This window comes from Gopherus evgoodei, chromosome 8 (genome assembly GCF_007399415.2).
Source record: "Gopherus evgoodei ecotype Sinaloan lineage chromosome 8, rGopEvg1_v1.p, whole genome shotgun sequence".
Classification (NCBI taxonomy): Eukaryota; Metazoa; Chordata; order Testudines; family Testudinidae; genus Gopherus; species Gopherus evgoodei.
The window spans coordinates 22,532,667-22,555,515 of record NC_044329.1 but is presented as its reverse complement, the minus strand read 5'-3'; the positions used below and the strand labels follow the sequence as shown (position 1 = coordinate 22,555,515).

The following is a 22,849-nucleotide window of genomic DNA, read 5'->3' as shown; positions in this document are numbered from 1 at the left end:
CTTTGCAACCTTAATGCTCCTTCGACAACTTTTTGGTTTGGTTTTTTTTTAGATTAAACATACACATAAAGTGTGTGGAATCTGACTGCACAAATAGTTGGCCTGGAACACCTTGAATCAGACATTGCCAGAAGCATCACACAATCATGGGACGGGGGTGGGGAGGTTTCCAGAGAGACTTTTTCCATAAAGACTGAGTTGCTACCTATAACTTTGAAAGATGTGTGATCTAGTGGTTAGTTCCTGGGACTAAGATTCAGTAGTTCCTCTTTCTGATCCTGTCTCTACTGCGGACTAATTCTGTGTTCTCAGGTAGGTCATTTGGCCACTCTGTGCCTCAGTTTCCCAGTATCTGAAATTGGGCTAATAACTATTCACGTCACATGGGAATTGGGAGGCTTTAATTAATGTCGGAAAAGTGGTTTGAGGTCCCGGGATGAAATGAGTTGGAAAGTGCAATGTGTTGTTATAGTTATGCCATGATAATCTGGCCACTCTTCACAAAGCAGCTCCCTGGAAAAGCCCTTTCCAGAGGCATATGTGTATATCTATTCCTGCCACTTTTCCCTGCTGGCTGCCATGGACTGGCCTGCAGCTCTGCAGCACTCAGCAGGAACAGCTGGAGTTTGGGCTACGGGGAACCTTGTTTTTAACTCCACTCTGAAGACTAAATGCTTCCCCCCGGCTAGCTTGGGAAAGACATGCCTTGCAGCCCTGCTGCTGCATTTCCCCTTGTCCTCCCTGCCGTTCAGAGATTTCTCAGCGCTGCTGCACCTCCAAGCTGCGGCGATTAAATGACCCCCTGTGGCACATTACTAAAGGAAACTCCCGGTCAAGGAGAAGTCTGATTGGGGCAATGAATCTAGACCCACGAGGGTTTAATGGGCAAGGCAGGTGCCACCCAGGTGACTTCACCGGGGGAGACATTGAGCTGGAGAGCTGCAGGCCCCGTCTGAGAGGTTTGGGCCTTGGTGTTCACAGAGGGTCATAAAAACTCCCTCTGCCCTAAGGAAATGGGAGCCTGGCTCACCAGTGGGGCCCGCCTGCTTTCTCACCCAAGTCAGTGTATCTGGTCCACAAGTTGCCGAGGCCACCGTAGCTCAGCTGGAACCAGGGCTCGTTCCTCTTCCTCAGTGAGGCGCCGTTCTTCAGCGATAAGGCGGCGTGTTCCGAACACCGGTAGATGATGAAGCCATATTTATCCCCCCTGAGCAGCCAAAGAGGAGTCAAGAGGTGACTAACCAGTGAGAGGGATGTGATGAGCCTTATCTCCTAAGGGGCTGAGAGCCACACACCGTGTAGCTTGGTTTACGGAGGGCACATGCAGGAATCGTACAGTGCATCTCACTTGCACCTGTGGTATCTTAACAGTTCTACAGGCCTCCCACACCCACCTTGGCCCAAGGGGGAATTTACAGATAACTCTGCTTAACCTTGTGAGTCCTGGGATGCGATGTACACCCAAGGGATTGTGCTGTTTTAAGGCCATCCTCATTCATCCCATTAAAATATGAGGATGAGTCAGCCAGCCGTGCTCCCTATGTCTGAAAAGCCCTAAGGGTATGGCTACACTTGAAATTTCAAAGCGCTGCCGTGGCAGCGCTTTGAAGTGTGAGTGTGGTCGGAGCGCCAGCGCTGGGAGAGAGCTCTCCCAGCGCCGCACGTAAACCACATCCCTTACAGGTGTAGCTTGCAGCACTGGGAGCCGTGCTCCCAGCGCTGCGGCACTGATTACACTGAGGCTTTACAGCGCTGTATCTTGCAGCGCTCAGGGGGGTGTTTTTTCACACCCCTGAACACGAAAGTTGCAGTGCTGTAAAGTGCCAGTGTAGCCAAGCCCTAAGAGCATTCCCACTGCTTTGCCTGGTGCGGGCCTGAGCTCGCACTCAACTTACCTGTTATTTCTGGTCAGAACCTGACACTCGACGATCTCCCCAAACACTTCGAAGCGTTTCTTCAGTTCACTAGAGCTCATGCTGCTGGAGAGGTTTCTGATGTACACCACCCGGCCTTCACCCTGCACAAGCACAACCAATGCAGCTCAGGCCCGCCTCCTTACCAGGCCTCCTTGCTGCTGCCCTGGCATTACCCATTGGGGAATCCCAGCACATGCAATGCAAAGCTCTGGCCCTTCTGCGTAAACAGCTCTCTGAGGAGCCTCAAACAGCTAATTTCTTTTCATGCACGTTTTCTTTCCTTTATCCTTCTACTGCATCCTTTCAGACTTTGCAGCGTTCTCCTTGTGGAAGTGTAACTGTAAGAATATTACTGAGAATTCCTGTCTGTGGAACTCAGCTTGTGCTGAGGAAAAATGCCAGAGATGTGTGGGGCTATATGGGGGTGTACAAGGCAATACAGAAGAGCAATAAATTACTACCACTACACACGCACAGGCTTTCTATGTATATCTGTTGCTTTTTATATGCAGTGAGGCTCAGCTCAATAATCTCTTAGCAATTCCAAGTATTCCCCAAATTCCCAGGCCTAATTACTTATTCCAAGTGCACTGAAGCTGTGGACGTAGGGTGCTCTGAATTCCTCCAGTGCCAGGGATTCTGTATATTGCTGGTGTCAATTGCTAGCTCTTTATCTTTTCCTCATGCCCTTGTTTAAAATTCGCCCCAACCCCAGGAATGCCAGGGCCAATATACTCCACCATCTCCTTTCTGGAGTGGGAGATGAATTGAGGGGCCGTGAATTGCTTTGTCCCATGATTTAAATGACCTTCAGCAGGATGAAGCCATCTGCTCCCACTGGAAGTCCCGCTGCTCCCGCCGAATTCAGAGCGGCACTCCCTCCCCCCACCCCCGCCCCCCGAGCCTGCAGGTCACTTACAATGGCCTTGTCGCATCTCTTCTCTATCTGGTCCCAGCTCGCGTTTCCCCCTTGACACTCTTTGCTGTATTCACATCTGTTTGTAAGCAAGCAAGAGAGAGAGTTCAGTGCGGAGCAGGGATCCTGCAGGGGGAGCTTTGGCAGTCAAAAGGAAGTGGAGGCACAATCAAGTTGATGTGTCTGCCACAAGCTTTTAAAAAATCTCTAACTCAGGAGACTCCTGGTGAGCAGGCTCCACTGATGCTGGGTATGGATCCTCCAGAGAAGAGCCTGGCTTCCAAAACCAAACCAAGCCTCTTTAGGCCTGGTTCCGGAACTTAAGCTGCCAGGGAAATCAGATACTTGATGTGGCTCCCTATCTCCTCCTGCTTCCTTGTAGCAATCCCCTTCCCCAGGAGCTCCTGGCTCCTCTCCAGTTCTGGCTGTGATCCTCCTCCTTGTACCGCCAGAGAAACCCACCCTCAGACAGGTCAAGCATTGCCTGACTGACCAGTGTCAAGCAGCCACCGGTGTATTATCACTTACTTTTAATGAACTAAAATAAATGACGTTGGACTCAGCACATGGAGGCGATTTCATCAGAACTCTCCTCTGTTGGGCTGGATGGTTGGAAGGGCCTCGGATTGATATGAAGTGCATGTCATGCGCAGATGAGGTGATCTGCACATCCGTGTTCTGTGGCAGAGGCGCCAGCTTTGTGATTTGCTGGCGGGTGCTCGACACTGACCCATCCCTTTCCCCAAGACCCCACCTCTGCCCTGGGTCTTCCTACCCCTGCTCTGCTTCTTCCTGTGCCCACTCCATCGCCCCTCCTCTCCCTCCACTGAATGCACCCCACTCCCACTCTTCCCTCTCCTCGCCAGCGCCTCCTGTACGCCATTGCACAGCTGATTCCGGCAGGCCGGAGACACTAGGAGGGAAAGGAAGGACCTGATCTCTAGGGCCCACCGGTGGGTGGGAGGCACTGTGGGGGATGGGGAGAAGCTGATTCGTGGGGCTGCTGAGCACCCACTGTTTTTTTTCCCAAAGGTGCTCCAGCCCCGGAGCACTCACAGAGTTGGCACCTATGCTCTGTGGAGGTGTTCAGTGTTAACTCTGCACTGTTCGGTGTGTCAGGGCTGACACCTGACGCTTAACATCTGAGTGGATCTTTGGGGTTGAATGCTTGGATGTATTCCTAGGAATGGGGGGACCACCTTGGTTTCGCTTTGGGGTCTGTGTGTTTGTCACACTGAAACAAGAACATCACTTGGCATGTCTCTAGCACCGGCTTTTTGTCTTGGCATCTCACAATGCTTCACCGGGGAAAACAAATTTATCCTCATTTGACAGATGGGGAAAATGAGGCCCAGAGAGATGGAGAAATGACTTGCTCAAGGTCACACAAGACTTTGGTGGCAGAGCCCAGGCCAGGGCTCTGTTCACCTGCCTCTCTTATACCCCCAGTATAAACCCCTAAGAAATTCTTCTGCTTGAGATGTGCTTGCAGGCTGGAACTCATCAGTCCCACCCTTCCCCTCCTGCCAGCTGCCCAACTATACCTGAAAGTCCGTCTGTTTGCTGGAGACCTGGACCTGCAGCATGAAGACCCAGAACTGGATCTGCTCCGGGAACAGTGGTGCAAACTGGACCTGGCAAGTGGGTTCCTGCGCAATGCACGCTCACAATGTTCTTCCTCTTCCTCCTCCTCCTCCTCCTCCACAGGGGAGCTGCTCTCACTGCAGCTATCTTCGAAGACAGTGTCATACTCGGGGGTCTTGCAGAAGGCTGTGTCCTCGTCTTCAAAGGCACTGTCCAGGAAGCCGAAGTGCTTGGTTAAGCTGGCTCTGATCTCCTGGTCTCTGAGCTGTTTGTTGCACTCCTTCCACAGGGCCTCGCCCTTCCCCAACCCCTGATAGTGTGCGTCAGGCACTCTTCGCTTGTGCTCACCCTCCGCCTGGCTCTGGGGCTCCCAGGATTTCAGCACTTTCCTCTGGAGCATGGCCTCGGGTTTCAGCACCTGGCAGTAGTCGTGGTCCCCGAAAGAGCGAGAAAATGGCCGCTTCAGCAGGCCCTGCTGCTCCGAGGAGGAAGGGCGCATGGCAGCTCGGCTCAGGTGTGCGTAAAGCTCTGTTCGCTCTGGGTGCTTCTTCATGAGTTTCCTGGAGGCTGCCACTTCGACTGCCACTGCTGAGGTTCTTGGCCCTGGGATGGAGGAGGTGAGGGTGGCTTCCTCTTTCGCGGACCCATGGGGAATGTCCGGCTTATACAGGTCCTCCTCAGCAGGCTTGTACGGCGGAGTGGTAGGCGGTGTGAGACCTTGACCCCCCACACACAACAAACCACAAGAGTGAAACTCTTTGAGCAGCGCTTTCCCACTATTACCACAACTGGTCATGGCAAGAGGAGCTAGGTCTGGGTGACGCAATGGAGAGCCACCAACCCTCTACTCTGTGGAGAGGGGCTCCCTGCAAGTTACTCCTGTCTTCAGAAGGGGGTCATTGCAAAACCACAGTGGATTGCAGCTAGAGGGGCCCACAGGATCCCCTTCCTGCCTCCTCCGCAAAACACATTGGTGAGAAAGGCCTTTGACTGGATTGTCAAAGGAGCTGGGCACCCATGTGGCAGCTGAGGTCAGCAGGCACTCTGCACCTCTGAAAATTAACCTATACGCTTGTTTCAGCATACATTTAGCCTGTAGTTGTTGCATATCATTACGTCTAGATAGCCAAGCAGATTTGCACCTGGGCAGTGCTTGAAAGGGAGACCTCCCTGGCAAATGCCCTCAACAGCAGACCAGTGAGCCCAGTTCACATAGTCCTTGTCAATCCTTTAGCAATTTTTGGAAAAGCAAGGATTTGGGGCCTAATCCAACCCCCCCTAAAGTCACTGGAAATGCTCCCATTAACAGATAACTTTATCCCTGGGGTTCTGACCAAATTCAAGTGGATAATGTACAATTTGGCTCTTTATATTTTCCATAGTTTTAGTTCAATACAGGATTCCTCCTCACTTCCTGGATGGAGATGTTGTGCGGTGTTGCGGTGCACCATGGAACAGCTGCTATGCTCCACCCCAGAGGTGGTTGCATTTCAGTGGTATCTGAATTGCTTAAATGAGTAGTTGTAAAGTGCTGAGGGATCCTTTCAAATGAAAGGCACTATAGAAATGTAGGTTTTTATTACTAAAATCCATTATATTTACACTGTTATAATAATTTCTCAGATTACCACAACCCCCACCACATCTAGAAGCGGTTAGCGCCAGACTATTTCACACTGCATTTTTGGTACTGTTTCCCCTCACCTTCCAACGTGCACAGAGAGAATCCCAACAACAAGGGAAGGGAGCACCACCTCTTTACATGAGTGGCTTACCTGCAGTCCCACACAGCTCTACAGTCAGCACCTGCTCAAAGTTCCTCTTCCCAAATGTAGGCTCACTGGAGAAGAGAAGAACGTTAGAGAAGCAGGGAGGTGTTTATATGAACATCAGAGACTGAGAGTACGGCTGAAAGAGCAGCAGACAGACCTCAAGCAAAGGGGGAACAGGAGAAGTCACCCATACAGGACGCCTACTCTGTCCCTCTCCAACTCTCTGTGGCATCAGGGCTAGTACATGATGGGGGGAGGGGCAGAATCCAAGCTTCTGAAGCATTTCCATTTTCTCTCCCAGCTGAGACAGAGGAACAGGCAGCTAGAGAGTCACTCCAGCAGAAAAGTATCCCTCACAGCCAGAGCTCCAATTCCTTATTTCCAGGGAAAGAAGCCAGAGAAGTGCCCCCACTATCTTCTCTCCAGCACATGACTCTTGTCAGGCTTTCAGCAGAGCAATCCATAGGCATAACCTGCCCTGAATTTGAGGGCCTGGAGCCATGCTATCCCTTGCATTTAGGATCCCAGTCCAAGACACTATGCTTCATACACATGCCCCGGCTATCAAATGTCCCCTCTCTGCTGCACATCCTCTTTGCCTGGTTGGTAAAAGTCCTGAAGTTTTGCCTGGCTGGCTATTTTAACATTAGTATTTAAAATGCGTGTCCACTCAGGCAAAACTACAGGCCCCCTGGCAGTCATGCTGGCCCAGACTGCCGCCGGGTTGGGTTTAAATTGCTGGTAAGTATTTTGTTTTACACTTACGTTTGTGCCAAGGACAGCGTGAGACACGTGGGTGTTTCTGAAAGACACGGAGAGAAGCAGAATTACTGAACATGCTGCATTCCCTTCAGACTGATTGATTGCACCACACCCAGAAGGAGGAGGCAGCGTGGGCTAGCAGATTCAGTGTGGGCTTGGGTACCAGGAGCTCTGAGTTCTGGCCCTAGTTTGGTCATGGCTTGCTGTGTGGCCTAGGCAAGTGACTTTGCCTCTCTGTGATTTGGTTTCCTCATCTACCAAACTGGATAATACCTGCCCATGTTGTGACGGTTAATCACATAATGTTTGTAAAGCGCTTTCAACATGCACATTCTACGGTGCTGCTAATAATTAATAGTATTCCAAGGGCCTCCAGGGGGAGCTCTGGTCCGCTCCTCAGCTGGAGGGGTAGTATTCTATAGGATGAGAAAATGGGGAGATCCTTTGCGGATAGTTTTGCAGTGATTCACTCAGTAGACAGTGTCTTTGGAGGAACACATACTACTTGACACTTATTTTGTGCTTTCTCAACGTACTTCACAAAGGAGGATCTGTGTCCTTACCCCATTTTAAAGGTGGAGAAACTAAGGCACAGAGAGGGGAAGCAGCTTGGCCAAGGTCACAGTGACCCAATGGCAGAGCTGGTCTCCCAGCCCTCGCCCTGCCCACTGGACTATGCACCTCACAAGTTGCACAGAAAAACCCCAACAGCATTGAAGAAGTTTGGTGTTTGCCCCACTGGCTCTGGGGTCTCCAGTGCTCAGCAATTCACGGGCACATGCACAAATGTTTCCTATGTCAGCCAGGCAGCAGCACTGCTACAGTGACTCATCACCCAGCGAGCGCACTGGATCTGACATGCAGGGCTAGTGCTTAGAACACCGCAGACCAGCTCAGCCTCTGCTAAGCCCCTCATGCACTGATGGCCTGGGAAGAACGGAATCAGCTGGGGTTCCTTTAAGCATTAGTTTTGGCAATGCCAGGTCAATGCTGGGGTTAATTCACTTCTAGGCCCCTGCCCACTCTCTCCTCCTTACCTGTTTCATGCAACGGGGTACAGTGCTGGCTCTCGTCCACCTCACATCCTTCCCCCTCAACCGGGCTCCCCAGCGTGGGGGTCTGGGTCTCTGGGTGGTTTTGACACCTGCTGTCCCCCTCGTCTGTGCCACCCACCTCCACCTCTGCCACTGGCTCTTCTGCATCGAAGTTCTCCAGAGCTGGGCACAATGCGGGCTCCCGGGAGGTGAGAGCCTCCTTCGCCTGGCTCTCTGCTGCCTCTCTGGGGACAGGTGGCTCTGGGGGAGGCTCATCAAGAAATGACAGCCAGTAGCCAAGCTCAGGGTTGAGTCTCTTGGAGCGCCGGACAGCATAAATAGTGCTCTCCTGCTTCCGTCCCACTTTCCCTGAGGTTTGCTGGACTGGGAGAGCCACATGATTCCCAGTGGCATCCTCTGGGCTGCTAGTCTCTCTCCTGGCTTCGGCCTCAGCCTTGGGGCTTTGCCTTAGCTCTGCTTTCTCCAGAGGCATTTTGGCTCTGGACTGATATCTCCCAGGAGAGCCCTCAGCCTCCTGAGCAGATCCTCCAGGAGATTTGGAGCCATGAGGCCTGACCAAGGAAGCGTACACGGGTTTGGCCAATCTGTATGGCTTGCTCACATCACATAGCAGGTCCTGGGCCAGTAGCTCCTTCAGGATGGAGAACTCAGGCCATGTGGCTCTAGGCTTCTTGCAGCCGGCCGTTGCTTGCAAGGTGCAGGCTGTCCGGCTCTCCTGGCTGTAAAGGGGAGGTATCTGCAAAGGACAGTCTGGCTTTGCTCTCTTGTAGGGGCTGTTACAGTGCTGGTGCTTCACATCTGCAGGGTCTCTGAGGGGCAGCTTCCTTGGAGGAAGGCAATAGGTATGCATGTAGCGGATGAGCTTCACCACTGTGTGCATGGCCTTTTTGCTGGCCAGTTGATCGCTAGTGCCGTCCTTGGAGGAGCGAGGAGTCACCGGGACCTCACTGGAGCTCAGCGAGTCTTCGCTTGAGTCGCTGTCGTCTCCACTGTGTGCAGAGTGACTCAGAGGGGAGTGGCTTCTGCTGCCTTGGTGTTCGTCCGGCGGCCAGGTGGCTTTGGTCTGTGGGCAGCGTATGGTGGAGGTGAGGTGCTTGTGCAGCTCTGTGCAGCTTCGACTCTGAGCCTGGAGAGGGCTCAACTTTCTGTCCCGTGGACCCTCCGCCTTCAGAGACAGAAGAGAGATGCTCCCGTGAGAACAGACTCAGCCCCCAAGCCCTAAAATGAGGCTGTTTAACTACTGCACCACAAGACTCCCCATCTGCAGAAATACACTCTGTGGGAGCAACAAACCCACTAGGGATGCATGTGCCACGTCCAGTTATTTCACTGAACAATGCTATGGGGGAAACAGACCATGGGCTCATTTTCTCACCCAGCGTAAGGAGTAAGGAAGTGGGCCCTCTCTGGGGAGCAGAACCTGTTCCTGGGATGAGCCACTGTTTGCACTGCCTGCTGACATGGACAGAGCAGTTGCTTCACTGAACATCTTTAGAACCTGTCTAGCACGGAGTGACAGCAGGACTTCCCTAACGGCACAGGCTGCCAGCCTCGGCTCTCAGCAAAGTCTCCACTGCAGAGACTGAAGCGAGTTCCCATGTTCCCACATTTAGATAGTATACAACATTTATTAGCACATTTTGAACAATTATAAATAATTAACCTGCGCTGTCCCTGGGATAATGGAAGGGCCGAGGATACTTGGCACTCCGTGTATGATCCTTGTTCTAAATGCAGTCATTTGCAGTGGCTTCCCGTCACCTCTGCCCCACTCACACCCAGTCATGCACTGCCATTAGGCAGGCTCTATTCTGCCTGGGTTCACAAGGCCACTTTGAAACAAGGGCTAAGTATTTTTAGTGAGAACAGCTCTCCAGGGCCAGGCCCTTCAGAACATGGTAAGCGCAGAGTTACTAAGGCAGGCTCAGTCATCCCTGCAAAGAATTGGCAAACAATGCAGTATTTCAGCGTTTGTTTGTTAGCAATGAAGGAAGGCACATCCGGCCTCAGCAGTCTACTGGGATCTGTCCTCAAGGTGGTTATAGAGATCTCTGCCCTAGGTATTTCTACCTCACTACAGCCAGTTGAATGGGCTGGATCACAACTCATTACATCTCAGTGGAGACACATGAATGTTCAATAGCAATGGTTCCTTCACCTGCTGCCTGGGCCCCTACTGCTGCCGGGTCTGATCCCTGAGCTGAGACCATGAGTTGGGCAAGGCAGCACAGCAAGGACCTTCTACTAGCCTCTGCTCTTTGGGGAGAGTGGATGAAGGTTGCTTTCCTTCTTTGAAACAGACAGGGATGAAGAACAGCCTCTGAGTGACGCCTCTGGGAGGATTATGAGAACTGGCTGCGAATGGATGAGGAAATGGACTTGGCCTAAGAGAGTATGTCTACACTACAGCTGGGAGGCATGATTTCTAGCCCAGGCAGACAGACTTGCACTAGTTCCACTTGAACTAGTGCACTAAAAATAGCAGCGTGTACGTTGCGGCACCAGTAGCAGTTTGGATTGGTTGCTTGAATCCAAGCTCACCCAACCCCCTGATTCTGAGCTTGGGCAGCCAGCCCGAGCCACCACCCATGTCACAATTTTTTACCATGCTAGCTCAAGCTGAGCTAGTACAAGTCTGTCTACCCATGCTGGGAATCACACCTCCCAGCTGCAGTGTAGACATGCCCATAGTGCTTTGGTCACTCGCGCTAGCCTGCCCATCTTGTAAACCATAGGCTGTTCACTGGCCAGAGGACTGGGGTGGATTAGTGTGACAGAATGCACCTCTATATTCATACCCAGCACACTGTAATAGTCTTTGTACAAAATATGACTTGTAAGGTATCATTTGAAAACTAGTAACTTGCTGGTCAATAGTACCATGGTGAAATGTGTGTAGCAGTTATACGCAAAGTTATGAGTTCCCCTGGAATGCTGATGGTGGCACATGTTCAAACTCACGTAGCCCTGATTAGGCAAAACTTGTCAAGCAGGCCTATCTTAAACAAAGGAATGTGTGTTTATCTCATTTTACATATGAAGTCTTGAAACAGCCAGGAGACCAGGCAAATCTGAAGTTTAGCACAGCTCCTCTCTGGTCTGGACTGCATCCCAGAATGTCACAGGGCAAACCACAGCCTTCTGGAGCGCCTCTCTGGATGACGGGGCTCCATCTTCATAGCCCTTCCAGGCTCGACTTTTTTGTGGAGCTGCCCTTCACTGATGTGGTGGTCTCTGTGATCTGAACAGACTGAGCAGCCTGCTCCAAAATTTGTTTCACTCAAGTTGTCCAAGAGCCGGCAGATGGAACTGGCTTTTGGTTACAACTGACCTGGGCTGAATTTGCACCAGCTACCTAGAAGAGAAAGGTGCTGGCATACAGAGCCTACTTCCTGCACCATTCAGGCTCTCTGGATCTCCCTCACCCTGCAGCAGGGCTAGGATGGCAGCTGAACCCCTAAAGCACCCACTTGACTCCAGAGGGGTGACTAGCATCTCTCATCACTGACTCAGTCCAACCATAGAACAAGAGAGTGACTGAGCCCAACTATGTCTGCGGTGGTGGTGCAGCTTTCAGCCCCAGGATATTAGAGAGACAAGGTGGGTGACGTAATATCTTTTATTGGACCAACTTCTCTTGATGAGAGACAAGTTTTCGAGCTACAGCGAGGAAGAGCTCTGTGTAGCTCGAAAGCTTGTCTCTCTCACCAACAGAAGTTGGTCTGATAAAAGATATTACCTCACCCACCTCGTCTCTCTGAACCCAGGTAACACATTCACATACTGTGGTTACTCTGCTTGGGCCTCTGAGCAGAGTCAGTTCTCACCCTTCAGTTATGTGGCAGAAAATAGTGCAGATACTATGGAAACCTACTACCTAGATAGGCAGGTTACATGGAGGCAGTTACATGGATTCCATCACACACAGCTGATCTCTTTCTAGCTGGTGTCTGTGACAACACCAGTGTTTTCCTTCCCCCATTACAGCTGATATGGAACAATGCCCTGGCAGATTTTTTCTGCCTTCCCCAGACAATCTAAGTCCACCTGTCTAATGCACTGCACAATTTCCATTATCCGAATGGAAAATCTTTGATGGTGGCTTGTGTTGGATTTCAGGAGATTAGCTTAAATGATTGGTTTGGGCTCTGCAATTTTGCATGCAGCTCTCCCCAGGATAAGTCAACTCAACCAAGAGCAAGTTCTACTATAATTTATTGGGAAGGGGGGATTTTATCAATCAGAACTCCAAAGAACTGACTTCAGTGAAACTGTGAGAGGCTTTCACCCTCAGCCCCACTGCAAACAAGCTGTCCCAAATGCACAGATAGGGTAGGTAGGGTCTCTCCAGGATCTCTTCAGGGTTAGACAGTCCACTTTGAGACAGGCTATTTCCCCATGCACAGCACTTTCCCTTCAGATCGTGACACTCTTCAGCCAAGTCTGTTTTCCACCAGCTTCATCTCCAGGGCTCATTATCCCCCAGTAGCTTTACTAAGAGGCTGTTTATCCCTCCATGGAACCATCATTTGGCTGGCTTGTTTTCTGAATGCCAGACTTGAGATTGGGTGACAAGGAGACAGGCAGGCGGGGGGATATCCCTAGCATTCCCTGCTGGGATGGGGCCATGGCAGCTGGGATGGGAAATACCTTTGTGCAGGGTCGCTGGGGTCTGGATTTTGGGGGTCCCTGGCGTCGTGCACTCCCTTCTCTCTGAGCCTCACAGCTTGGAGGCATGTGGGACGGAGAAAGAAGCAACTTCTTCAGCTAAAAAAGAGAAGTGTCGAGAAAAAGAATGGAAATTCCAGCGCGAACAGCAATCAATCAAGTGCTAACCTCTACTGCACACATGTGAGGTGAGTTCAGTGATCTCCAATCACTGAAGCCAAGAACCACAAACCATTAGTATGCCTGTATCTGCCCTTGGCTCAGGCTGGGACTGTCAGCTGTAAGGATCATAGAACGAAGCAGGAAAGAATTTCACACCTCTCTGCATGCTACTTGGCTCAGGTAAAGAATTTTATAGCCTGTGGAAGTGCTTTATGTCTTCAGAACACTTTACAAGCATCGACACATTGCTGCTCATAACACCCCTGTAGCTCTCCAGGATGGGAAAAGGCTGCCCAAAGAGGTGAATTTGCTTGCCCAAAACCACACTGCATTGTACCCCATGGCACCTCCTATTAAAGTCACTAGCACTGCCGGGGCATTTAAATAACCCACCAAAACAATTTTGTCCTTTTCAGATGGTGATTTTAGTTCTATGTATGCATCTGATTTGGACAGGTCACATGAGTCCCCATGCAAGGATTATCTGGCAGTAACGATCCAAAGGGGCTTGAATTAATCAATTACTTTGCAAAATGTTTTGAAGATATAAAGCTCTGTGTAAGTGCCAAGTATTTATTGGGGATCTCCCCCAAGAATTCCACCGTAATCCCATCAAGAGGGTCTGGTGACAACAGCTGAGCTGGAATTTCCTTAGGTTACACAACATCATGGCATACTCATTTCTGATCACAGGGTTAGCATAGTCTTCTGTTCAAAACATTTTTAAAAAACATTCCATGTTCCACATGCGTCGTGCTAGTGCTGAAGCCTAGATCAATAGCAAGGCGACTGCTTAGACTCTACGGGAACGTACAGACGTGAAATATCTAGGGCTTGGTCTTCAAAGATGGCCTGCAAATTTAGAGGCCCCCTTTAAGACCAGGCCCATGATAACGGTCATTGAAGTGGGAGGTTCACACAACAGCGTTTCTGCTCTCTTGGTCGGGTTCTGCAGTGAAATTTCAACAGGGGTCGCCCAGTGGCTTAATTATGCACTTCCCATTTATAATAAGTGTAAGTGCTTTCCCCCTGCAACGTATACATCCTATATATACACATACACATTGTGTGTGATATATACGCGCCCACACATGCACGTTAGTGTGAAGTGGAAATGCACGCTTTCACCACTAGATGCCGCAATGCACTTTTATATAAACCATGCCTTTCAGTCATTACACAGCAGAGCGGTAGGGGGGTCCCCACCATGGACGGAGTGCTCTGGCTGGTGAATGAGCTACAGGCCCAGCTTAGTTATATTAGACCAGCAGGGATGCTCTTACATATGGCCCAGAAAGCCTTGTACCACCTGGCATCAATGCCAGGGTTCTCCTGCTCAAGCTGTGAGTGAAGCTGGGTTCCAAGGAGCAGTAGGATAAAGCACAGGATTCACGGGAAGGACTTGGAGGTGAGATTGGAACCCAGAAACCACACAGAGCCACAGAGAGACCTCCTTCAGGGCAGGCATGTTCAAAGGTTTCCCCAATGGGCATGGAGAACTGCAGGCTATGCAGGCCCAGGCCAACCTCAGAGCACATGCAGCTCTGGCTGGGAGAGAAAAATGGGCTGCTCTTATTGTGGGAAGGGCTGGAGGGTTGACATCAGCTGTACTTCTCTTTCCTTCTCCCCACTTCCTTGCAGGGTGATTAACTAAATGGGAGATTCTCAAACTGAGGCCACAGATAAGGTGCAAGGGCTAGGATTACAACCAGGCTGGGTCCCCTCTCTCCAGCACAAGCTGAGGAGCGCTGGCCGCTGAACACACACCCTGAAGGTGAGGGAGAAGGGCCAGGCCTACGGGTGGAGGTTTGGGGATCATGGAAAATGGCTGGGAACTTCCCCCAGGTACTCTAGTGAGATGCAGTGGAATGATGGGGAGCTCTGGGGTGGAGTAGGGGCAGGAATGGGCCACAGTGAGACCCTGGTAGCTCAACCATGGTGGGTTTCAGGTAAAATGAGGCCCTAGGCCAAATCCTCCCTGGTCTGGTGGGCTGGAAAATGGATTTTGCCCATCTGCTAACACCCACTGCCCTTTGCACACAGCAGCAGTCAGCTTGTTCCCATGAGAATGGTGATGGAGGTGACAGCGATGGCGTGGCACATGTATACGTATACAATACAGGTATATGCTTTGTATCGACGGTTAAGAGTTTTAAGCCTATAATGAAAAGATTCAGACCTTTGCTTCCTATCATACCCATGCAGCCGGCTTATCAGAGGCTCATCCAAATCCACCTTAAACAGTAGGAAGTGGGTTCTTACTAGAGACAGCTCATCAACCTCAGGGGCCAAAGGGGGCCCCTCCAGGGTGGGGGCAACTGGTTTGGGGGGAGGGGCTGGCGAGGCACAGGTGTGGTTGGGCACGTCCCTTTCTTCCATAGTGCGGAAGGCAGCCAGACCCATGTCATCTTCCTGTATTTCATCCAGTGTTTCGGTGAGGGCCGCCAGCAGGGCTTCATTCTCACTGCCTATTATCTGAAAAGCAAGAGAGATTTGCACAAAGCTGTGAGCGCCAGCCGACATTTCCATGGCAGGCTACTTCTAGGGGGCATAACTACAGCCCCCACAAGCTGCCCCACCATACTATTTAAAGGGGGCCTCATTCTTCCATCTAGGGCAGGGGTCGGCAACCTTTCAGAAGTGGTGTGCTGAGTCTTCATTTATTCACTCTAATTTGAGGTTTCAGGTGCCAGTAATACATTTTAACATTTTTAGAAGGTCTCTTTCTATAAGTCTATAATATATAACTAAACTATCGTTGTATGTAAAATAAATAAGGTTTTTTAAATGTTTAAGAAGCTTCATTTAAAATTAAATTAAAATGCTGAGCCCCCCGGACCAGTGGCCAGGACCCGGGCAGTGTGAGTGCCACTGAAAATCAGCTCGAGTGCCACCTTTGGCTCCTATTACCCACCACCCCCTGACCTGATTTTTCACACTTGCTGTCTGGTCACCCACTTCCATCACTGATGCCAGGTTTGCATCTGTCCTACTCCACTGACTTCAGCAAGGCTGCCCCCAATTTACCCCAGGGTGAAAGCAGCATCAGGCCCAAGAGCAGCTGCAATTTGGTCCATTATATGCAAATTTATTGTGCCCTTCCGATTCCCAGCAAGTTGCCACGGCTGGCCTCAGTAGCTCCAACAGTAGTTCCCCTACAGTAGCCAGTTTGAGAGACCCTGGCCTACTCAGCCATCCGTGAATACTCACTTCCAAATGAATGCTATTAGATGAATTTACTTGGGCTTGGTGCATGGAAAGCTCATTCCTTCAACAGACTGACTGCATTCTTTCAGGATTCACTGAACATCTCTGAACAGGCGTATTATGTCTCTACTGGGAGGCGGGGGGGTTAAGTTGCAAGGGCTTGGCTGTATCATTCTGAATCACACTTGCACAAGTGTCTTTAAAAAAAAGAACCATCACCCAACTCAATCCCCTCTTTAAATTAGGAGCTGTTGCAGTGGATTCCCAGCAGCAGCAGCAGCTTCCTCTCTAACTAACTTCCATCCTTCCTGTTTTGGGCGTATTTCTGACACTCTGAAAACAGGGAAGGACACTCGGTGATGTGTTCTTTCCCCAATTTGTGGGCAGCTGGCATGAAGCTGTGACCACAATTTCCACCTGACTTGCTCTCTTGCTTCTGACCAGCACTTCCTGAGACTCACTGGAGCTCAGAGGGGTGGGAAGGAGGAATTGGAGCACCCAGCAAAATGAGGGAAGGGTATCTGAAGGGCTTAGGCTCATGGCTGTCCAATGGAAGGGAGTTCGTGGTGTCGTCCTCCAGGCTGACCCCCTCCCCTTGGATCCAGCGGAGCACAGGAATGGCACTTGCATGATGGCTGCATTGCCACTGCTGGCCTTTTTGATAAGCACTGTTTAATTCTTAAAGCCCCGATGACTAGAATCAGAGTTTCTCAGCTTTTAATTAAAACTAAGGAAATCTCTAGCCTTTGTGGTTGCAGAAAAGGGTTGAAAATGAGCCTGGCGTGAATCTTAAAGGCTCAGAAATAGGAAAGCAAGGAGAAAGAACCCAGCATGTATTATTATTTTTTAAACTCATGATTTTTAAGCCACTCTCATGCTTTTGGCTCCTGCCTCGTGATTTTTGAATGCCTGGGGGTGGTAATACTGGGATTGACTTGAGGCTGTACTGTCACATGTCATGACACCATGTCACACTGCATGCTGATATTTTGAAGAGAAAGATGCTGTCACTGGCTCTAAGGAAACTAGGAGAGCGAGCCTATTAAACTCTGACCTGACCAGCACAGGAAAACCTGATAGGGCAGTAGGCTTTTCCATCACAGGTCTACTAATACATCTTATTCCTGACCTACAAGACTCACCTGCTATTCCAGACCTAAACTCTCACACTCAGCTCTGATGATGCACCTCAATCCCAACCTACAGCCATGACCCCCAACTATTCCAGTCTAGGCTCCCCTCACAGCTTTGCTGATGCCCCTGCCCTCTTGTAACTACCATCACTTCAACTATATTGCCAAAGGCCAAAACTGGGGCAAAACCTCAGAATGCTGGACATAAGAAAAGGAGTAAGTGCAGTGACCCGGATTCAGTTCTTCAGGAGGATTCATTTCTATGGGATTATTTACCGTAGCTTTCCTGATATAAATAATTGTCAGTAATAAGTAGGATAACTGCAGCTCTGCCTATAGCACAGGGATAAATCGGGTCTAAAATGAGGCCCAAATGTATGTTAGCACCTGCTAACAAGAATTAAAATACTCTTTTCTTCAACCCGCTAACCCTGTTAGAAGTTTCTACACCAAGACCCAGGGAAAAGGTGTCAGGATGCTCCATTTTTGCTTGCTGTGCATAGAAGTTCAGCGGGACACATTTCACTGTGTCCTGCTCACTGCTAACGGGCCTGTCTCTTATATTTCTGTTCTGTTTATCTTTTCCCCAGGAAGTTCAGTGGAAAATATGCATCTCGTGATGAAGGTCTGTCAGCTGCACTGGAGCCTTTTCAAGCACAGCAGCAGCGCAGCGTAAAGGCCAGAACGTTAGTATTGTTATGGTTAAGTTCAGAAACATTGGGGCTTTTTAAAAGTCTCCAAAAAATGTAATCAGTGCCAAGATCCACAACTTGCTGCTAATGGGGGTCAGTGAGCTGGACTCCAACGCAGGCCCATCGCTAAGCGAGAGAAGAAAAGTCAAGGCTTCTCTCTGCCCACGTCCAGACTAACCCGCCGTATCGGCGGGTTAAAATCGATTGCTCGGGGATCGATATATCGCATCTAGTCTAGACACGATATATCGATCCCCGAGCGCGCTTACATTGATTCCGGAACTCCATCAACCCGAACGGAGTTCCGGAATCGACATGGAGAGCCGCGGACATCGATCCCGCGCCGTCTGGACGGGTGAGTAATTCGATCTTAGATATTCGACTTCAGCTACGTTATTCACGTAGCTGAAGTTGCGTATCTAAGATCGATTTTCCTCCCCTAGTCTGGACGAGGCCTCTGTGTGCAACCATCACCTAGGGGAAAGGGGACATTGCCTTCCCAGTCCAGAGGGGATGGGGCATGTCAAGGCCACAGCTACAAGAGGAAGGATGGTCCTGTGGTTAGAGCATTAGCCTAGGACTTGGAAGCCGCAAATTTAATTCCAGACTCAGCCACAGATTCCTGGGTGACCTTGGGCAAGTCCCCTAGTCTCTCTGTGCCTCAATTCTCCCTCTGTACAATGGAGATAATAACCCTGCCCTAACTCTCAGGGGTTTGGGGAGGTGCTCAGATACTTTGGTAATGGGGACCATATAAGTACCTCAGCTATCTAGACAGACAGGTATTTACAGAAGGGAGGGGACCTGCTGCCCATTTCTGCCTTTCCCCCCATTCTGTTAGCGCTTGTAACCTACCATCATGTTCCTCCTTAACTGCCTAGAGTTGCTGCTTGTGGTGGTGCCAGATGCTTCTGGGGGAGACACAGCCAGTGTGTCCAAAGAGCTCACAATCTCCTTCCAGCTACATGGAGCCTATACACTGGGTCCAAGCAGTGAGCCAGCCGGGCTCTTGTCCCACCTCCAGCAGGGGCTATCCCTGATGCTTCAGAAGAAAGTGCCCTTACTCCATGCAGTGCTGTGATTCCTTCCCACCTCTTGTGTCGATTACTAGACACCCTGCCGAATGAGGTCTGAGTACCTTTTCTTAGCACATCATTACAAATGTCAGTGCTGATGACAAAAACAATCTAATTCTTTTTTTTTTAAAATCCAGCAATTGACTCTATGGGTTTCTGTGAGACTCGCATGCAAATTCCTTGCTTGTTGAAGAGGCCACCCCACTGACTTGTTTTAAAAGCACCAACTCTGTTTTTCTATTGCAAACCAGTGTATCTGCACTAGAGAGGCCAGAAGCAGGACACTGGACCAGCATGCTCCTTAGCCCCCTTGCATGGGAAGATTAGATCCAGAGAAGAATTTGTGTTTCTGTAAGAAGCACCCAAATGTCAGTGAAGTCTGGATATGGATCTGATTCTCGAAACTTGGTAACTTAGGTCCAGTTCTACATTGTAAGCAAGGTGTTTGTTTATGACCATCAGTCTGGTGCACCTGGTAATCTACCCACCTAACCCCCGTTTATATACACACAGGCATAGACACCCACAGGGACAATGATAAAGCTTATGCCCAACCATAGACCTCAAAGCCTTCTGGATAGGGAACACTCTTCATCATCCTCATGTTACAAGTGGGGACCCTGAGGCAGGGAAAAGCTGCTAGTCTGAGGTCACACAGGAAGCCAGTGGCACAACTGATCTGCACAGCCATGTTTCCTGTCCCCCAGCCCTGTGTCCCACCCATCCACTGCCAGGCTGCCTCCTGATTGCACAATAGAGGAGCGGAGTCTGGAGTGACAGGGCTGTGGGGGAGAGAGGGTGAACTAATATCCTGCGTGTGACCCATGAGTGGGCCCCTTCCTACTTGCTCATTAGACCATCCAGAGTGCCTCCCCCCGAACGCAGATCAGCTATTAGCATGATGCTCGCATGTCTATTCAGAGCACAATTCGCTGAGAGGGAGTCTCTGCTATAAATAAACGTGTGCGCAGAATGCAGAGGTGATGCTGAAGCTGGAGAATCAGATAAAAGGGAAGCTGTTTTCTGCATGCTGGAAATTAACATTCCTGTGCCACACCGCTCCATGCTGCTGCTGAGCCTCTTAGAAACCGCCGCCGCTACCCACCCCAGCACAATCTGTCAGACCTAAAATCAAACAGGATGCACTAGGCACTACACTGTAATTTCCTTTTAATAATACATCACAGGAGGATCAGCTCAGCAGCCCTCTTCTATTCTTCCACCTCCTCATTATAGTCTTACTCCGCTTGCCCCATTTAGAAATGGAGTGCAAATTAATGGAGCACTAATCAGCTGGGGAAGAGATATTAATAGCCCGGACCCCCTTCCCTCCTCATCCTGCCACCTGTCCTCTGCTTCCCCATGCTGATTTAGGAGAAGGAAGGAGCTAAGGTGATGTTACCTGACAAGAAGCCCACAGGAGGCCTTGGCTTCAATGGGCTGGATATGCAGCACTGGGCAGTGACTTTGTGTGTCTGTGTAGTGAGGTGTGTGCACGTGGGCTGGGTGCCCCACGCTACCTGTGCTGCTTGTCCATGCTGCAGATCAGGTGTGTGGGGGGGGGTGCGGGCAGGGGCTGGACAGGCAGTTCGGGGAGTGGGAAAGCTGTTCTCGGTGACCGCCCCTCAGAGAGAACCTGCTCCAAAGCCCCCTGGAGTAAATGGGGGGCTTTCCACTGACATCAGTGGGACCTGGATAGGGTCCATAGCAAATGGCCAGGACAGACTAACCCCAGATCATTCAGCCTTTACTGCTCTTCTTTGGCTAGGCTAGGGGACAACATAGCAGTCCCTCCCCCTCCCCAGGTGCCACTTCCTCCTTTCAGTGGGCTGAAGGACCAACATCAGTGCCCTGTAGTTGTAGGTGGAGGGCAGGGGAGGAGAGGGAGACCTGGGAGGAAAGATTCACCCCGGAGTGAAAGTGCCGCTTGGTGGCCTCTACCTTGGGCCAGGGAACTGCATGGTGCACAGTACCTGAAGGAGCTCGGAGTCGTCTGTGCTGTACTGGCTGGACTCGGTCTCGGAGCGCTCGGCACACCACTGCAGCTCGCTGAAGCAGCTGGCAGAGTCAAAGTCACTAGCGTCCAACGGGGACAGGTCAATTTCAGGGAAATCGGAGTAAAGGTGCTCCTCGCCGGACACCTCGTACTGTGAAGACACAAGAGGAGGTGAGCCTGGCCATCCTCTCCTCCACCTGCCAGCGCCAGAGAAGCCTGATACAGCAGCCAAAGTTCAGGATCTCATGAAATGCGTGTTGGGTTGCATCTGACTCAGGGTGCCGAAGCATTGCCCAACCACGGGCCACCTTGGCGATTTACCGGGAGCCCCAAAACCAAACCCGCATTTGCTTAAAATGAGCAGATTTCAACAGACTTCAACTTGAATGCAGAGATGTGGCCTGCAGAGATTTCAGCTACCAGCATGCAATGCTCCATCTCTAGTCAAATGGCTGAGATAAAGACAGAGCATTGCATGCTGGGAGCTGTAGTATTAATGCGCTACCCCCAATATTAAAGTTGAGAGCAGCAGAAGGAAGCATTACTGAGTATTATGGGTCATATTTACCCCAGGAGCAGCTTACTGGCATATGGCCCAGTTTGGAGCAATTACATGGCAGTGAAGTGGCACAGGAGATCACTGTGAACTTTGCCAATCAACTGGGAGTGCCCACATCACTTCAAGTTCACATGAGAAACTTCAGAACGCTGCCCTGCAAGGCTGCAAGTCAAAACAGCCACAAAACTGTGCTCCATTATCTGCGTGTCAGAAGCTCCGGCACAGGTTCTGCCATGTCACAATGGGGTGCTTTTGCAAGGGAACTGCTTGGTTTCCTCTAGTGAGCACAAGCTCAAAACCATACAGGCCAGATGCTGGCAAAGCAGCAGTCCGTGCTCTTCAGGGATACTTAAGCCGCTCCAGCCTTTGGTGACGTGCTGCAGACAGCGAGGGCTAATCCCACTGCCCTGATAAGTCAGCAACTAGAGAGGAGAGCAAGAGGCTTAGCGGGCACATAAAACAGCCCCGCTCTAGGCAAGACTTTTGGGTGGATGGTTTCACAGCTAGACAAGTCAGCTCTTCCATCTCCCAAACCCATCTTCTTGCCCCTCTGCCTTCCCACATCCTCCCACCTGTCACTTGACTCAAACTCTGTAATCCCAGCCATCACTGTATCACCTCCAAATTATCCAACTTTCAGTGACAATCTTGTCAAGTCAGGTTCACATTCCCCCTGCAGCCAAGTCACTGAGGAAGGCAACATAGACTCTTAATTTCCCATCTCTCTTTCCATTGTGTCCAACCCAGCGGGCGCATGCACACACACACACAAACTCTCAAAAAATCTAGTGTAGAGAAGAATCAATTCCTGGTGCACACAGGCCAATCTAAGCTCTAGGAACAGAGCTAAAAATATCCATTTAATCATGAAAAGCAGCTGAGACCTGCCCCATTTCCACCTCCTTCCCGATGGCTGCCTTGCTGCAAAGCCACACAGCTCTCTGAGGGGCAGAACATACGATTGCGTTAGACATCGGCACAACGGACGCACAAGTGGGCAAGGGCAAGTCCCCCACTGACATTATGCCAATGCCCTGCAAACCAGAGAGCGTGGGTATGTGAAAGGCACTGGCTGCAGGGGCCGAGAATGAATGTGAAGGGGGGATTTGGTTAAAGCTAAAAGCGACCCCTCAGGCCAATGTTAATTTAAAAGTGAGTCGAATGGTTTGGGTGTCTCGGTCAATGTGCTCCAATTATTGAGTAGAGAGAGGAATCTCTTTATTCCTGACCCTCTTCTGTTCCAGCTGCCCCCTGCCCCAAACAGGGTCTTATTCCCACTGAGGTAGCACAGAAACCTGGCTGGCTAATGCAGGGTTGGTTTGAAATTAGCACTTCGTCTGACAGCCCTGAA

The 22,849-nt window shown here is 50.5% G+C and overlaps 1 protein-coding gene across 3 annotated transcripts in view; it reads right to left on the bottom strand.

The window, feature by feature from the left end:
• The window catches only part of PPARGC1B (PPARG coactivator 1 beta), a 95,238-nt gene that overhangs the window by 8,518 nt on the left and 63,871 nt on the right, over nt 1-22,849 (bottom strand). The window contains exons 2-11 of one of the 3 annotated variants that reach the window (XM_030573294.1): nt 20,917-21,090; nt 15,098-15,310; nt 12,656-12,772; nt 7,988-9,170; nt 6,954-6,990; nt 6,192-6,256; nt 4,377-5,133; nt 2,836-2,911; nt 1,896-2,017; nt 1,056-1,207 (exon numbers count right to left, since the gene is read on the bottom strand). In XM_030573294.1, the coding sequence (XP_030429154.1) occupies nt 1,056-1,207; nt 1,896-2,017; nt 2,836-2,911; nt 4,377-5,133; nt 6,192-6,256; nt 6,954-6,990; nt 7,988-9,170; nt 12,656-12,772; nt 15,098-15,310; nt 20,917-21,090 (2,896 nt within the window). Of the gene's footprint in view, nt 1-1,055; nt 1,208-1,895; nt 2,018-2,835; nt 2,912-4,376; nt 5,134-6,191; nt 6,257-6,953; nt 6,991-7,987; nt 9,171-12,655; nt 12,773-15,014; nt 15,078-15,097; nt 15,311-20,916; nt 21,091-22,849 lie in introns of those variants that run through there. The other 2 variants (XM_030573295.1, XM_030573296.1) reach the window with 2 other exon arrangements.